The 15,149-nt window shown below is 59.6% G+C and overlaps 2 protein-coding genes across 12 annotated transcripts in view; one reads left to right on the top strand and one right to left on the bottom strand.

The window, feature by feature from the left end:
- The window catches only part of FAM163B (family with sequence similarity 163 member B), a 34,208-nt gene extending 26,581 nt beyond the window's left edge, over positions 1 to 7,627 (top strand). The window contains exons 1-4 of one of the 7 annotated variants that reach the window (XR_008510045.2): positions 462 to 2,854; positions 4,193 to 4,308; positions 5,006 to 6,709; positions 7,247 to 7,627. Coding sequence is in view for 5 of the 7 variants with exons in the window: in XM_054520858.2 (XP_054376833.1) it covers positions 4,216 to 4,308; positions 5,006 to 5,413 (501 nt within the window). In the remaining 2 variants the exon portion in view is untranslated. Of the gene's footprint in view, positions 1 to 461; positions 3,442 to 4,192; positions 4,309 to 5,005 lie in introns of those variants that run through there. The other 6 variants (XR_008510044.2, XM_054520855.2, XM_054520856.2 and 3 more) reach the window with 6 other exon arrangements.
- Positions 7,628 to 8,936: 1,309 nt separating this feature from the next.
- Positions 8,937 to 15,149, bottom strand: part of ADAMTSL2 (ADAMTS like 2) — a 39,651-nt gene continuing 33,438 nt past the window's right edge. For 3 of the 5 annotated variants that reach the window (XM_002820350.5, XM_054520850.2, XM_054520853.2), the window contains 4 exons: positions 14,896 to 15,066; positions 13,969 to 14,145; positions 10,473 to 10,617; positions 8,938 to 9,706 (listed from right to left, as the gene is read on the bottom strand). In XM_002820350.5, the coding sequence (XP_002820396.4) occupies positions 9,588 to 9,706; positions 10,473 to 10,617; positions 13,969 to 14,145; positions 14,896 to 15,066 (612 nt within the window). In that variant the 3' untranslated portion in view covers positions 8,938 to 9,587. Of the gene's footprint in view, positions 9,707 to 10,472; positions 10,618 to 13,968; positions 14,217 to 14,895; positions 15,067 to 15,149 lie in introns of all 5 variants that reach the window. The other 2 variants (XM_054520851.2, XR_010136618.1) reach the window with 2 other exon arrangements.

Raw genomic sequence — 15,149 nt, 5'->3', positions numbered from 1 at the left:
AAGTCCCCCAGAGTTGGGAGGAATCAGTGTCTAAACCCTGGCACACCCATTCTACAGATAAGAAAACTGAACCCAGGGAGAGGCCTCTCACCCAAGGTCACCAGCAAGAGTAGAGCAGGACAGAGGCCCCGCAGGCTCGTGTCACCTGGGCCACAGCTGAGTGGAGTCCTGGGGTCCCCAGGGAGGAGGCTGAAGGTGAGCACTCAGGGAGGGCAGCAGGTGGTCCATATTCTTCCTCCATTAAATGAAGGGGTGGGACCTGGTCCCTCTCAGCTCTGGCGTTTGAAGTTTTGAAGTTCTGTGGTGTTCATTAAAGTTCAGGAAGGCTTCCTGGAAGAGGAGAGCACGTGCTGGGCTTTGATGGCGTGGTAGGTCCGGGGGGGGGATGGGCATCCCAGAGGGTGGGGCACAGCTAGAGCAGAGGAGAGGCAGGAGGGTGGAGGCCCAGGGAGGCCGTGTTGCTGGGAGCTGCTCGGAGTGAAGTGTGGGCTGATGTCAGGCCGGGCGCTGGTGGAGCTGCCGGCGGAGTGTGTGTCTGTCGGCCATGCCTGGCCCTGGGACCTGGCGCCGTCTCGGGCGTTGCTGCTCCTCAGCGGGCGTGTATCTGCAGAGCGAGGCTGAGAGGCTCCAGCTGGACCAACCCGGGTGTTGGAGGGTGGCTGCTGACAGCCCTGGGCACCTGGCCTGAGCCGGCACCCTTCCCGTCATGCCGCCAGGCTGCTCTCCGCTGGAGGAGACCTGGGCCCAGAGGAGCTGCAGCCAGGCGGAGCCAGGGACCGGCTGCATCTCAGACCTGAGAGAGAGCTTTGCGGCGAGAGGAGCCAGCTCCCTCAGGGACCCGATGAAGGACTCAGACCCAGGGAGGGACGCGGTCCTAACATCAGCACAGTGCTGAGCATGGTGCAGCTGCTGTCCCACAGAACCCCTGGGGTTCTCCCATTTTATAGAGGAGGGAACTGAGGCAGAGGAGTGGAGGCATTGAAGGCCCATTCTTGCAGCTAACCAGAGGCAGAGCCAGGCTGGCACTTGGGGGTCTAGCCTGGGTGTCCTGTATGGCTCCCCAGTACCTGTCCCTGAGGGAGCGCCTCAGCCCAGCCACGGCCACCTACAGTCTCCGTCCTCCCTGCAGTCTCAGCCTGACAGCAGTGGGAGCCTCTCCACCCAGGCTCATGCTTCCCTATGGGAAAGCCGTGGCCCCCATTGCTATCAGTAAGCCCCAGCCGTGGGCCCCCAGCCATGGCCCATAGTGGAGGGTGGTGCTGAACGTTAATCCCTGCATGACCACAGACGACACTCGGGCATGAGCCTCCACCTCCCTTAACCCCTCCCAAGCTGTGTGAGTGCCCTCATTGATGACGTGGGGCCTTAATTACCTGGGTGCAAATAGCAAAAATGCACTCCAGGTGACATACACACAGCAGGTGACATACACACAGCAGGAGTCACTCTGCAGGTGTCGGGGAGGGATCAACACCTGAGTCAGGACCACAACGGCAGTCTCTCCCGCAGCTGTGGCCTTCCTCACTCGCTCCGGGGACCAGCGCCTTGTGACTCTCCAACATGTGGCTGAAAACCCCACCTGTGGTTACAGCCTGGCCACAGCCTGAGCACTCATGTCTCTACCCAAGGTCAAGCGACCAGCAGGGACCGGCCAGTATCTCAGGTCTTAATTCCATTTCCCAGGAGAGAGGCCAGCTGGCCTAGCCTGGAGCGCACGTCCATCCCAAACCCAATAAACCGTGTGGCCAAAAGGACAGCAGCAGAGGGCTCAGATGTGGCCACTGGCCTCTTGGCTCAGGGCACAAAGAAGAGGGCCATGGCTGGGCCAGCACCCTCAAACCTGATATCAGCACAGTGTGTGGGCTTCCCCAAAGGAGCTGTGGCATTCAAAGCATTCATGTGGAGGAGACATGGGGTTCAGCAGTCAGGGTAGGGTGGCAGGGGCCCCAAGGTGGATGGTAGCAGCGGATCCAGCCCTGACCTGACCCAGATCCCTCATCTTACTGGTGCTGGGGCCTGGGCAGGTCATTTCTCTCCAGGCCTCGGTTTGCTCCCTAGTGGGATCATTTGAACATCAAAAGGAATCATGACTGCAGTGGATTGAAACTCATCAAATATATTTTCAAAAATCAGTGAGATTGCACTGGGCAAGTTTCCACGTAGAAAGGCAAGCTGGGGCAGACAACAGGCTGGGACCAACAGGGACGCGGGGCCTGCAAAGCGAGCAGGGTCACTTTTGGTTCACTGAGAGGTGTGGGTCTGGGCTGGCCTGTTCTCCGTCCTCTCGGCACACACACACAGCCACAAACCTCAGGGCACCAGCTCATTCTGATCCCTGATAAAGGGAGGAACGGAACCTCTGAGCCTTCCCTCTGCAGGCCGCATGCTAAGGTAACCACACAGATGATAAAGGAATGTGCTTTAGAGCTTTTTCAAGAAGAACGGGAGTTCATAAACGTGGAAAGAAGAATAACATTTGGAAAGTCACTACTTTGTAACTCCTAGTGAAGTAACAGATCCAGGTCATGCACAGGATGCTGCAGCAATGGGCTGGGAGACCCCCCGGAACCTGGCAACGGAAGAACTGGCCGAGAGCAGCTGCATTCATTAGCTGATTGTGACGTCAAGATGAGGGGGACAGCAGACATCAGGCCCCTGGGAGTGATGCAACAGGAAGCCAGTTTAGAGGAGAAACACTGATAAAGGAGCATGTTCAATGCCACGCAAGGAATCCCGGCCAGCTCCAGTGCATGGAAAATTCTGTCAGATAAACAACCCAGTTTCTCCAGTAAACAACATGGGGGTGCAGGGCGCGAATGGATTTTGAGCTGTTCTAGAGCAAAAGGAGCCAAAAGCAAGTACATCCTGATTTGAACTAACCAACCGTAAAAAAGGCATTTCGGAGACGACAAGAGAAAGCTAAACGTAGGCTGGGTAATTTTTTTAAAATCCTCCTCCGTCAGATTCTGCACTGGAGTATTTATGGGTAAAGTGATATGCTCTGTGATTTCCTTTAAAATACTCCAATCTCTTCCTCCACCCCATACCCCAGCAAGAAAAAAAAAAAAAAAGAGGCTTGGGAAATTGAGGAAGGGAAGTGGCGCCAGCTCCCACTGCTCTGTGAGAGGTGATTGTGAAGCATTCAGGAATTTTGTAAGCCGCTTGTCAAACCTTGCTTGAACTGAAACTGGCCACGGTAAGAAAATCTACACCACAAAAATCAGCAAATGCTCCCAGCCGGGTGCTTTGAGAGCTGGTTTATCAGCACACCCCAGGACAGGGATGAGCTGAATGCGGCAGCCACTGACAGCATCACTCCAGCCTCCCTGCGTTGTGTTTGATGGACATTTTCCACAAGAAGGAGTTTGCGAAGGGCATGTCCCTAGGCCTGGAAATCCCACTTCTAAGAATGTATCCTGAAAGCCACTGAAGCAGGTTCAGGTGGTTCCCATTACTTAGCTACAAAGACGCTTATTAAAACATTGCTAAAAATATTTCTTTAATGTAAGAAGCCCAAACGTCAGGCAGGAATTGGTTTTCAGTTTTGCAAGATGAAAAATTCTGGAGATTAATTGCCCAACAGTGTGAAATATACTTCATGCTACTGAGCTGCACACGTACAAATGGTGAAGATGGTACATTTTATGTGTGCTTTACCACAATTAAGCATTTTAAAGAAAAGGAGTCAGTTACATGAAACAATGGAATCGGGTTAGAGATTATGTTGCAGAAGAAAATTTAAGGATATAGCAGAATAATGGTGACTGTGTGAGATGAAAATGCAGGGAAGCAGGTTACAAAACCATATGTTCGGCTTGACCGCATTTGGGTAAATTTAAAAACGTGCAAGCTTGTAGAGCCAGGCTGGAAGGGTGCCATTCATTGAGAGCATGCTACGCTGAGCATGGAGAGACACGCTTGTAAAAGTGTCACAAAACCCTATGCTATTAGCATCCACCTTCTACGGATGTGGAAGCTGAGGCTGGGAGAGGGGCAGGGACAGAGGCCAGCTGAGGCAGAGCAGGACCTGGGCTCCTCCTGCAGCCCGTCCCAGGCAGAGCCCCTGCCTCTCACAGGCACATCCTGGGGTGCTTTTTTCCCCTAAGCTTGTCTTCTCAGTTCTCTAGAATAGCACGAGTGACTTTTGTGGTGAGGAAGCGTGATGCTCTAAAGCTGGCGGCGTGTGTTGCAGGCTGTTGATGGAGAAGGGGGCGGATGACAGCCGGGACCGTGGTCATCACCGGGGGCATCTTGGCGACTGTGATTCTGCTCTGCATCATCGCTGTTCTGTGCTACTGCCGGCTCCAGGTATTCCCGGGCGGCAGGGAAGGGGACAGGGCAGGGAGGCCCAGAGGGTGCCTCTACCTCGGGAGGGAGCCCCGCATGAAGGCCACAAGGGGTACGGCCCGGGAAGTGGGGAAGAACCCTGTGGCAGAGAAGATGCACAGCAGAAGGCAGCAGGACCCTACCATGGGGCTCAGTAAGACATGCCTGACTCCCCTCACCCAGAGCTTATAATGAAGCTCAGAGATGGGAAGGGACTTAACGGCACCAGCTGCCCAAAAGGAGTGTCGCAGTGAGCAATCCTTCCCACTTGCACTCCAGGGCCATCCAGGGTCCCCATGTCTCCCTGAGAGATGAGGGGGAGCCATCGGGGCAGGGTGAGGCAACACAGCTGCCAGTGCCTGTGACCCCCGGCTCTGCTGATGTGGGGCTGTGAACCCCTCCATGCCTCAATCTCCCCACCTGCGAAATGGAGATAACAGTCACACCTGCACGTTGCTGGGCGGAAGAGATGAGTGGATCGTTGTGAAGTGCTCAGCACTGTGCCTGGCCTGAGCGAGACCCATAGCACTGGTTAAACAGCTGAAGTGTCAGGCCTGGGCTTGGGCCACCCCACTCCCACTGTGCCTATCTCCCCTCCCCAGTCAGGGGTAGCCTTTCCCGCATGTGGGTTCTGGGGTGGGAGCGGGCGGCCGCATGGTCACCGTCCCTCTGCCCGCAGTACTACTGCTGCAAGAAGGAGGAGTCGGAGGAGGACGAGGAGGAGCCAGACTTCGCCGTTCACTCGCACCTGCCCCCGCTGCACTCCAACCGAAACCTGGTGCTGACCAACGGGCCGGCGCTCTACCCCACCGCCTCCACCTCCTTCAGCCAGAAGTCCCCGCAGGCCCGCGCCCTCTGCCGCAGCTGCTCCCACTGCGAGCCCCCCACCTTCTTCCTGCAGGAGCCGCCAGAGGAGGAAGAGGACGTGCTGAACGGCGGGGAGCGCGTGCTCTACAAGAGCGTGAGCCAGGAGGACGTGGAGCTGCCCCCGGGGGGCTTCGGGGTCCTGCAGGCACTCAACCCCAACCGCCTCTCAGCCATGCGGGAGGCCTTCGCCAGGAGCCGCAGCATCAGCACCGATGTGTGACCTGGGCCCGCCCCCAGGGTCCTGGCCTTGAAGGTCCTGAGACAATGGGGGGATTCCTGTGGCACACCCACCTGGCCCCAGGCCCCAAGTGGGGCTTGGCTGAGCCTTCCTGGAATCCCTGTCCTCTGGGCAGGCCCAGGCTTGGGGAGCCCCCAGGCTTGTGGCAGGGATAAGGCTCGTTGAACACAAATGTGTCCGGTGGGGAGGCACAGCTGGGGCCTGGGACTAGAAGGACCAGGTGACCATACAGCCGGCTGGGCGTGCACCAGGGCTCTCAGGCACAGAGGCCACCGTTACTCCTGATGATTCTGTCTCAGACCCAACAACTTGGCCTTCCCAGGAGGTCTCCATGTGTCACCCACTCCCTGGGTCTCACCCTTCTCACCTGCTCAAGGAAGGAATGACCTCAGTGAGGCCCAGGGCCCTGCAGCAAGGCCCTCCCTGGCAATTGCAGACCAAGGATTCTGCTCCTCCACCCTGAACTCCAGCCTCTCTTCCTCTATTTTTCCCTCTCTCTCCCCTACCCGTCTCTCCCTCTCTCTCACACACACACTCTGCCGGGTTCAAGTGCCAAGCGTCTGCCTAGGCTGAGACATGTTGTGCTGACCTCCCTGAAGATGGACAGGCTGCCCCCTAGAAGGGAGACTTTCAGGGGCAGCAGAGCCCTTGGGATGCTCAGCCCCAACTGGCTTTTTGGTGGCAGAGGGAGGCATGGGGAGAGGGAGAGGCCATGTCCCAGTCCACCTGCCGTGGGAGAGGCAACGCGGAAATGTATACACCCAGTGCTCAGCCAGAAACAGGTCCAGCAAGTGGCAGTGCACGGAGGCAGCCCGGGGCTCGTCAGGGTGGGCAGAGCCACGGCCCAGGGCTTGAAAACCCCTGAGTTCCCCGTGAGACTTGGCTGGCCCTTCCCACCCCTGGGCCTCAGTCTCCCCATCTTGTGTGATGAGGAGAGACCCTGAGGACAGAGGTCTTCAGGCTCTTGGTCTCAACAGGAACTGAGATCCTCAAGGGAGACAGAGCTGCGGGTCACCTCCCCTACCTGCTTCTCAGCAGGACCTAGGAGGCCTGGCCCAGCTCCTGGTGGACCCCAAGCAGCCAGAGCCTACTGCTGCAATCTGAAGACCTCATCTGAGCCCACTCTCCACCAAGCACCCACCCAGGCTGAGGTCTCCTGGGAATTCTCACCCGCTCTCCTGCTGCTAAGGAAATGACGTCAATGGCTACCCCAGAGAAATGCCCCAAATCCCAGGACACCAGCCATCAGGAAGGCAGCTCTTCCTCACCCAGAAAGAGGCAATTATTTCCTCTCAGCAACCTGGCCCCAGGAGCCCCTTCCCTCTCTGGGGCTCTGCCTCTCCTTCTGGGCCCTGCCATGGAGCCCCAGGGCCGGGGCAGCCCCTCTCTGCCCAGGGAAGGCACCGTCCTCAAAGACAAGGCTTTGCCAGGCAGTGGCCTTCCCTGAGCTGAGGGGTGGCCTGAGCAGGACACTTCTTGCCCTTACTCAAAAACGAAATCGCCAGTTTCCAGAGGCGTCGGAACAGCTGGCGAAGACACAATCGTTATGTTCTCAGTTGTTTTCCTCCTCTTACTTTCTCCCCTGCCTGGTTTGGACAGGCCAGTGGCATTCGCCTTTGAGGTCCCTCACAGCCTCGGCCCCCGGGGCCCGCCCACACCTCTGGCTTCCTCTGTGCATCCTGTGAAGTCTGTTTCTGATGCATCGGCGTGGGGGGTGGGCTGGGTGGGGTGGGGATGAGGGCCCGGAGCTGGCCCGTGCTGTGGCTGTTCTGATTCCATTTCCCAATTCCTTTCTGGTCTCCATCCTCTCTGTAGATATGTAGATCTCTTTGAAACAAAGTAAGCACCCATCCCTCCCAGCTCACTCGGCTCCACCGTGGGGACCTGCTGGGGGAGCCGCTGGCTCCCTGAGGAAAGTGAAAGCCAATAAAACATCTCCCACACTCTCGTGCAGCGTCTTCAGTCCTCCTGGGTGTCCAGGCCGTCCACACCCACGCTCTTCAACCTTCTGGGAGGGGCTTCCTCCCACCCCGCAGGAGGCAGAGTCAGCTTCTCCTTCCGGATGCAGCCAGCCAGGCCAGGGCTCTGCCCAGCGGGGCCGAGAGCTCCTCTCTGGCTTGGGGGCACAGCAGTGGGCCACGTTTGATTTTGAGTTTCCCAGTGGCTATCCATCTTCCAGCATTGCGAACTACCAGGGTGGACTCTGAGCCCCTGGACGGAGAGGGTTGTGGGGGACAGGCTGGGTCCCCTGGGACAAGTGACAGCATCTCTGGGCCTCAGTTTTAGCCTCCACACAAGGGGGTAATCACGATGCCTATATCGTGGGGACCTTTGGAAGATAAACCCAGGCAGCACCAAGGAGGTGCTGGGCACAGAACCTGGCATACAGTAAGTGTATAATAAATGTTGGCAGAAAGGAGAGCCGGGAGGAAACAGACAGGAAGAAGATGTGGGTTGGGGGAAACAGGAGGAGAGAACAGCGAGGTGAGGGCAGGCACAGGGTGACGTGGGCAGAGAGGCCTTAGACCCCGGGGTCTCAGGACTCGGCTCTGTCTGGCCCAAGCTGGTGACCTTGAGCAAGTCCATCCCAGGGGCCTCTAACTCCTGGACTTTAGGGATTGAAAGGACCATCCTGATTGCAGCCCCTCAATGCACACGCGTGCAGGCACACTCAGAGGCAAGAACACACTGGGCGGGGGGGGAGGGTGCCGCCTTAGTTTCCCCAGAGCCCCAAGTCCTTCAGAAGCCACCCTAAAGCTGTGATGGACCCTGCTCTGGCTCCCAGTCTGAGGACAAGCTGGCCTCACATCGAGGAAGCAGCCCGGCAGCTACTCACCTCCCAACTGCCTGTGTGCTCAGAGACACGTCCTGGGGCCCTCTCCAGGTGGTACAGCCCCATCCTCCCCCCCATGCAGGTCCTCCAGCTGTGTCACTTTTCCTCTCCGGGTGCTCTTTCCCGCCCTCTCGTCTGGGAAAAGCCACTCCTGCTGCTGGGTCAACCAAGCAACCCCTCCCCTTCTGGGGACACAGCCCCTCCCCTGTGTTCCTGCACCCACGAGTCCGGGTCAGGAAGCCCCCCATGAGCTCCAGGAATGGCAGTGACGGTGCTGTTTCCTGAGGCTCAAGGTGGGCCCTGCCCCGCGCCCCCAACACCTGCCTCATCTCCTCTGTTCTTGCCCACACACTTGGAGGTGGGTGCCCTACACCTTAGCCAAGGTCCCTGACCCCTGCCCCCACAAGTCCTGTACCAGTTGCTGACGGGCTCGAGATGTCAACTCCACTCCTACTCCAGCACCTGAGTCCCAATGTGTCCCCAAACGCCCTCCCTGCACGCTCCCCACGCCTCTCTTTGCCTTTTATTTGCATCTGTCTTTCTCCTCAGAGCAGGTGCTGTGGCCCCCCACGGCCCACCCCTGCACCCGAGGCCTCAGTGAGCTGGAGGGACCTCACACAGCCAGGCCCGGGCCCTCCAAGCCCCCAGGCCACCCACTTCTCCAGCCAGAGGCAACTGAGACCCCATGATGCCGCCATAAATAGGACCACTTTATTAACGTAGATGAGCACTGACCGCGGTCCATCCCCAAACGTCCCGTAGGCAAGCGCCTCTGCCCGGGGTAGAAAGTGCGGCGGGAAGAGAGCTCCATGGGAGGGGCTCCATAAGGGGGAGCACACCTGGGCCTCCTTGGCTGCCCGAGCCCCTCTCACCCCATGGCCTCCGAGGGAGGGAGGCCCTCCCCCCACGTTGGGCTCGCTTGCAAGTTTCCTTCAGAAGGCCCTGCCACCCAGAGAGGGCGTGGGCTACGGGCCCGGAACAAGACACCTCCACCGCTGGCTGTGGGCCCTGGGCCCCTCGGCTGGGGGCTGCTGGGGGCTGGGGAGCGGGAGCCACAAACACAGGATCCACGCAGGAACACGGACAGGTTCCCACGGCAGGGGTGGCTCTGTCTGGGGGAGGCCACCGGGTGCCGGAGGCTCTGCCCCAGGAGCACAAAGGTCCATGGGCTGTGGGAAGTCCCCTCTCGACAGCCGAGGCTCAGTGCCACGTCTCTCAGGCCAGTGTGCCCTGCAGGAGGGGGGTCTGTGGAGGCCCCAGAAGCTGCAGCAGCCCCAGGAGGGGCGCTTGGTCTTCATCTGGAAGGGGCTGCAGCTGCCGGGCCTAGGAGTGGGGGGGCCTGCAGGAGCGGCAGCACGCCTTGCTGTAGTACCAGTGCCCACAGAGGTTCACCTTGATGGCCAGGGCACAGTTGGTGCCCGGCTGGTCCTGGCAGCTGTCATCTGGAGAAGGAACACAGAGCGAAGCAGGGCAGTTTCAGGAGGTGGCCAAGGGGTGAAAACCCCGAGGACCCCCCACGTGCTGTTTTCCAGGGGCAGTGGGCCTCCCCACCCCATGGTAGGTCTCCATCTCTAGCTCTCTGCTCCCTCTTTCCTGGCCCATCTCTGTCCCCAAGATGTCGCTGTCCCAGATCACACCAGGTGATTTGATCTGTGTCCCAAGAGGAGTGATGCCTAGAGGAGCTACAGATGTCACACCCAGAGGCCTAAGCATCCCCAAAGGTTCCACAGGGGCCGTCCCCGTCCACCACTCAATGTATCCAAAGCATAACTTTTCACGTGCCCTGCACCTGGCACCCTGTCCCTCCTCCAGGTGCCCAGGCCCTGCTTCAGCTGCTCCCTTCCCTGCCCCCTGTGTGCCAGCCCCTGGCTGTTCCAGCTGAGTCATCCTGGATTCAGGTCTCGGCCCCACAGTGGTCCTGCCATCTGAAGCTGACCCTTTTCCCAAAGTACAGGTCTCAGCATGGCTCCCTGGGGCCATGGAGCCCCAGTCAGGCCTCCCCCATTTTCCCCTTCCCACTCTCCCCTCCCAGTGGGGCTCAGCCACGCCGGGAGGGAGCCTCCACTCCCGGCACAGCTTGGTCTCTCTCAAGCTGGTTCCCAGGCTCACCATCAAGGTGAGCAATGTCTGCTCACCCCTCAGGCCCTGACTCTGTCCTCGCCTCCCCTGGGAAGTCCCAGAGCCACCCTCAGCCTCCCCGCTCCTCACCTGGGGGCTCCGTGGGGCAGGGCTGCAGATCACAGGCCTGTCTGCCAACGGGCTTCACCAACGGATCGCAACCACGGACGATGTCAGTCCCCTGGTAGCACTTGACGTCTCGCATCCTCACGCCCACCCCACAGGTCTTGGTGCACTGGTGTGGGAGAGACACAAGGCATGGGGAAAGCGTCCTGATGGGGCAGGGGCCTGGGCAGGGGGCGGGGAACCTGCACATTCCCCCTTCCCCACCCCACCCTTCCCAGGCGGCTGTGAGTCTCAATTGACACAGGACCCATGGAAGCCCATTTGAAACTAGACCTGCAGCTCCAAGGCTGAGTTGAGGTGCCGACAAAAGGGCACTGGCTGGCAGTCGGGAGGCTCTGATTGTCTCCCACCCAGGGCTGCCTCAGTCTCCCCGGAAGCACAGTGAGGGGTGGTCCCTCCTCTCTCATTTCCCAAGAGGTCCAGGCACTGGCTGGCAGTCAGGAGGATCTGATTCTCTCCCCACACAGGGCTGCCTGTCTCCCCAGACGCACAGTAAGGGGTGGTCCCTCCTCTCCCATCTCCCTGAGGGTCCTCTGGCCCCAGCTTTCCTGGGTCTGTGGTGCAGACTGTTTGTTGTGGGCCGATCAAATGCATCTCGCGAAGTCACCACCCCCTCCAGTGGCTCCCTGTCCAGATGTTCCCCTTGGAAAACCCCACTGAGCTCCCCAGAACACCAGAGACATCTGCTGGCCCCAGTCACCCTACTGTCCTCCTGCCAAGATCCCACAGGTGGTGGCTCCCTCACACTCCCCCCAACGTGGGTTACCCCACATCACCCAGGCACGTCTGGGATCTGACCCCTCAGTCCTCTGAGGTGGGTGGGGTGGGAGGCCCTGGCCCTGGGACCCACTCTCCACTTCTGTTTGCAAAGGAGCAGGGAGGACCGATTAAGACTTGGCAGAAAGACTGCTGCCTGCCTGCCTGCTCTGAGCCAGGGGGTGGGGGCTGGCACCGTCTGCAGGCGAGGAGAGGCTGGCTTGGCGCTGACGGCGTGAGGACAATCAGCCTTTGGCAGGGCCCTGAGGAGCCTCTGGATGTGCCTCTGGAGAGCAGCACATTCCCGGCCAGCCCTGGTGCCAGCTCCTCTGCCCCTGGGGAGTGGATGGGACTGGGCAGCTGGGGGGACAAACACTGACTGAGCCACCGCTATGCACCGGCATCGGGGGGCAGCTACCAGGGAGGAGGAGTCCACACGCCCACCAGCCATCTGTGCCAGCCGCACCTCGTCCGGCCCTGCCACCTCCTCATCAGGGCTAGGGGGATGCTCCTCCCCAGCACCCCAGGCTGTCCTTCTGGGGTCCCCCCTTCATAGCTTCATGGCTCCCCCCGTGCCATGGCTCATCACCCAGCAAGGTACCTGCACCTAGTGGGTCCCTGTTCCTGGCCCCACAGTCCTGCACCTAGTGGGTCCCTGTTTCCTGGCCCCACGGTGGCCCCCCCATCTGAAGCTAGTGCTCTTCCCAAACTACAGACCTGGGCTGGCTCCCTGGGGCCCTGGAACCCCGGTCAGCCTCCCTGCCTCTGCCCCTTCCCACTCTCCCTCCCGCCGGGCCTAGCCTTTCCAGAAGGAGGCTTCAGGGCCCGGCACACCGTGGTCTCTCCAGCTGACTCCCGGCAAAAGCCGGCTCACCCTTCAGACCCTGGCTCTGCCCAGGGCTCCCCTGGGAAGCCCCAGGCCCACCGTCAGCCTTTCCCCTCCTCACTTGGGGGTCCTTTGGTGGGCAACAGGGAATGAGTGAGTGTGTGTTCTCCCTCCTGAACAAGCATGTGTGCTACAGGGCAGGCAGAGGCCCTGGCGGGGGAGGGGCAGGGTGGAGGACAGACGCCACCCAGCGTGCACGAAGAGCCTGGGGCCTGGACCCCAATCTCTGAGCAGGGCCGCACTGGGGTCCCCAGCTCGCTCCTCACAGACTCTTGGACTCTCCGCCTTGAACTCATAAGGTTTAGGATCTGGCACCCACCCGCCACGGTGACCAAGACTTGGAGCCCTCGGGCGCCAGGGCCTGATACACAGCTGGGCACTTCACCATGAACATTCCAGGCTCTGAGTCCCGTCTGACACCCCCATTTTGTCTCCTGGGTATTCAGAGCTGGCCCATCAGGAAACTGAGGCCAGAGGTAGCTGGAGATCCCAGGTAAACTGCCTGGCTATGGAAGCCCCTGCCCAGTGATTCCCAGATACCCTCTGGACACCCCCAGGTCACCCTCACAGAAGCTCATGGCATCGCCAGGTGGGAGGCGGCTGGGTCTGGGGCCAGGGCTGGCGCTGCTGTGAAAGGGGCACAGATGGCTGATGTGTCGCAGCTGATGTGAGTTACTCAAGCTGGAGTCTAGACAGGACTGCCTCCGTGGGGCCCAGAAGGCAGAGGGGCACCCACTGGCACATGGCGAGGCTCTGGAGTCACTCGGAGGCCCCACAGGAAGTGCAGCAAAAGGGGAAAACAGCAGGACAGGTGAAAGCAACCTGTTTGCTCTGCAAGACAACTGGTGGCGAGGGGGTGCCCAGTTTGCCACCCCCTCTGTGAAACCAGGGCTGCCCACCCACCTTGGGGCTCCCTGCCTGGGGCCCCTTGGGATGAGCTGATTCAGGACCCCCTTCCCTTGCAGATGCCACACCCCACCTGGGTTTCACTCTAGGGCCATGGACAGGCCTGGCCTCCAATGTCTGCTACAGTCCCCAGTAACTGTGGGAGCCCGAGTGGGCCAGAGAGCTCCCTGAACTTCAGTTTCTTCCTCTGAGGAATGGGGAAAAGGACCTCTCCTCATGGCACTATTGGGAGAGAGGAGACCCTTCGGGCAAAGAACTGGGCCAGGGTTGTCACACGTGCCTCAAGGCCCCAGGATGGGAGGGCTCCCCTCCCCTCTACAAAGAGAGCCGAGATCTCAGCATAGTCCCGCCTCACATCCTGACGCTGGGGCATTCTGGGGGCCCAAGAGTCAAAGAATCTCAAAGGGGCCAGACCCGTGCAGGAGACTTCCTGCCCTTCCCTCTGGCCCCGCCGGTGTCCTGACCTGGGGTGCATGTCTATTACTGTCTCCCTAAATCCCAAGCTCCTGCCTTGGCTGTGGCTCCCAGAGGGCCAAGCCTGTGTCTGCCTCAGCCCAACCTACTCCCCCCGCCCACCTGGGATCTGTCTGTCCCGCGGTGTCAGGCACATGGGCTGTCAAACATGCAACTTAGAGGCCACAATTCGAGGCCGGAGTTCCCGGGCCCAAAAAGGCCCAGGACGAGTGCCGTAGGGATCCCAGGGACAAGATCAGAGAAGGCTTCTTGGAGGTGCTGGCTCTCGCACCAGCTGACGTGGCGGAGTTGAGAAGCTTTCCCAGGAAGGAAAGCCCTCACAGAGGCTGTCGGGGAGGGAGGAGCAGGAAGCACTTTAGGAGGCTTGAGGCAGGAGGCGGGGGATCAAAATTCAGGTCTGGCCTCAGGCAACCTCAGAGGGGCCTGCTGGGAGCTCACCTCTGACCAGGGGCTGGTGTACCACTTGAAGCAGGGCCTCTCGAAACACGTGCTCTCCTCGGCAGGCTTCTTGGCGAGCCCGCACTCGGGGCCGCTGCGCGTCTGCGGCTTCCCGTTGGCCAGCTCCATGCAGAGCACCAGCCGCTTCTTGACCCCGCGCCCGCAGGTGGTGTTGCACTGAGGCCGGGGCAGAGGGAGCAGGTCAGCGCCAGGGCCCAGCAGGACCCTACACAGGGCCCACGGTGACTCTGGTGACAACGGTCTGGTCAATAGCAATTGGGTGAGAATGCTCCAATGCATAACAAACTGGCTGAGAACTCTTTGTTCGATAACCGTTCGGCCCCAAATGGATTTGATCAAAAGCAATTTAGCACAAAACCATCTGTTTTGAAACAAATTGGCTAATGACAATTTGGCCAGTGATGATTTGGCCAAAATCAACTTAGCAGAAAACAATTTGGCTCGAGATTATCCAGTTTAGTGACCTGCCTGGAGCTGCTGGTTGAAAGCAATTTGTGGAGAGCAACTCATCTGAAATGGCAAGTTGGTGACGATGACAGGTGGGTGCGGAAGACACACTGGTCATGATCAAAGGTCGCACAGGCCCCTGGGCCATGAGCAGGCAGCCAGAACAACCCCTGTCCCTAGCTTTCCGCGTCCCAGGGACTTGGGGGCCCAGGCTGGGGGCAATGCCAATTCTGCATGCACCACTGAGCCATGCAAAATTGGGATTTGGGGACTTGTAAGGTGTTTTCCTACTTTTTAAGCCTTTTGTATTCTAAATTAATTTTTAGGGAATTGTCCCTTCATAATTTGCAATGAATTCCTCTTTTTCACCCATCTGTGGTCCCAGCCATCTGGCTCTCCTCTCCGGCCAAATGCTCTCCAGACACCAGGAGGCCCTTCAGCGGGCTCTGGGGCACTCACCCGCTCCCAGTCCTGGGCCAGCCAGTGGGCGGGACAGTTTTTGTCCCCACAGGGGTGGATGGCCAGAGGCTTGGTCTCCATCTGGCACTGGGACTCAGGTACCACCCGTCCGTCGCTGGTCTTGCAGTACACGTGCCTGATGGTGCGGCCTTGCCCGCAGCTTCCACTGCACTGCAGGGGAGAGGACAGGCCGGGGACATCAAGTGAGAGGCAGCCATGCCAGGAGGGGCCCTGGATGTCAGTCCCAAGGGAGA

The sequence above is a fragment of the Pongo abelii genome, chromosome 13, assembly GCF_028885655.2.
Source record: "Pongo abelii isolate AG06213 chromosome 13, NHGRI_mPonAbe1-v2.0_pri, whole genome shotgun sequence".
Classification (NCBI taxonomy): domain Eukaryota; kingdom Metazoa; phylum Chordata; class Mammalia; order Primates; family Hominidae; genus Pongo; species Pongo abelii.
The sequence above is the reverse complement of the archived record's forward strand: the minus strand, read 5'-3'. Positions and strand labels throughout refer to the sequence as shown.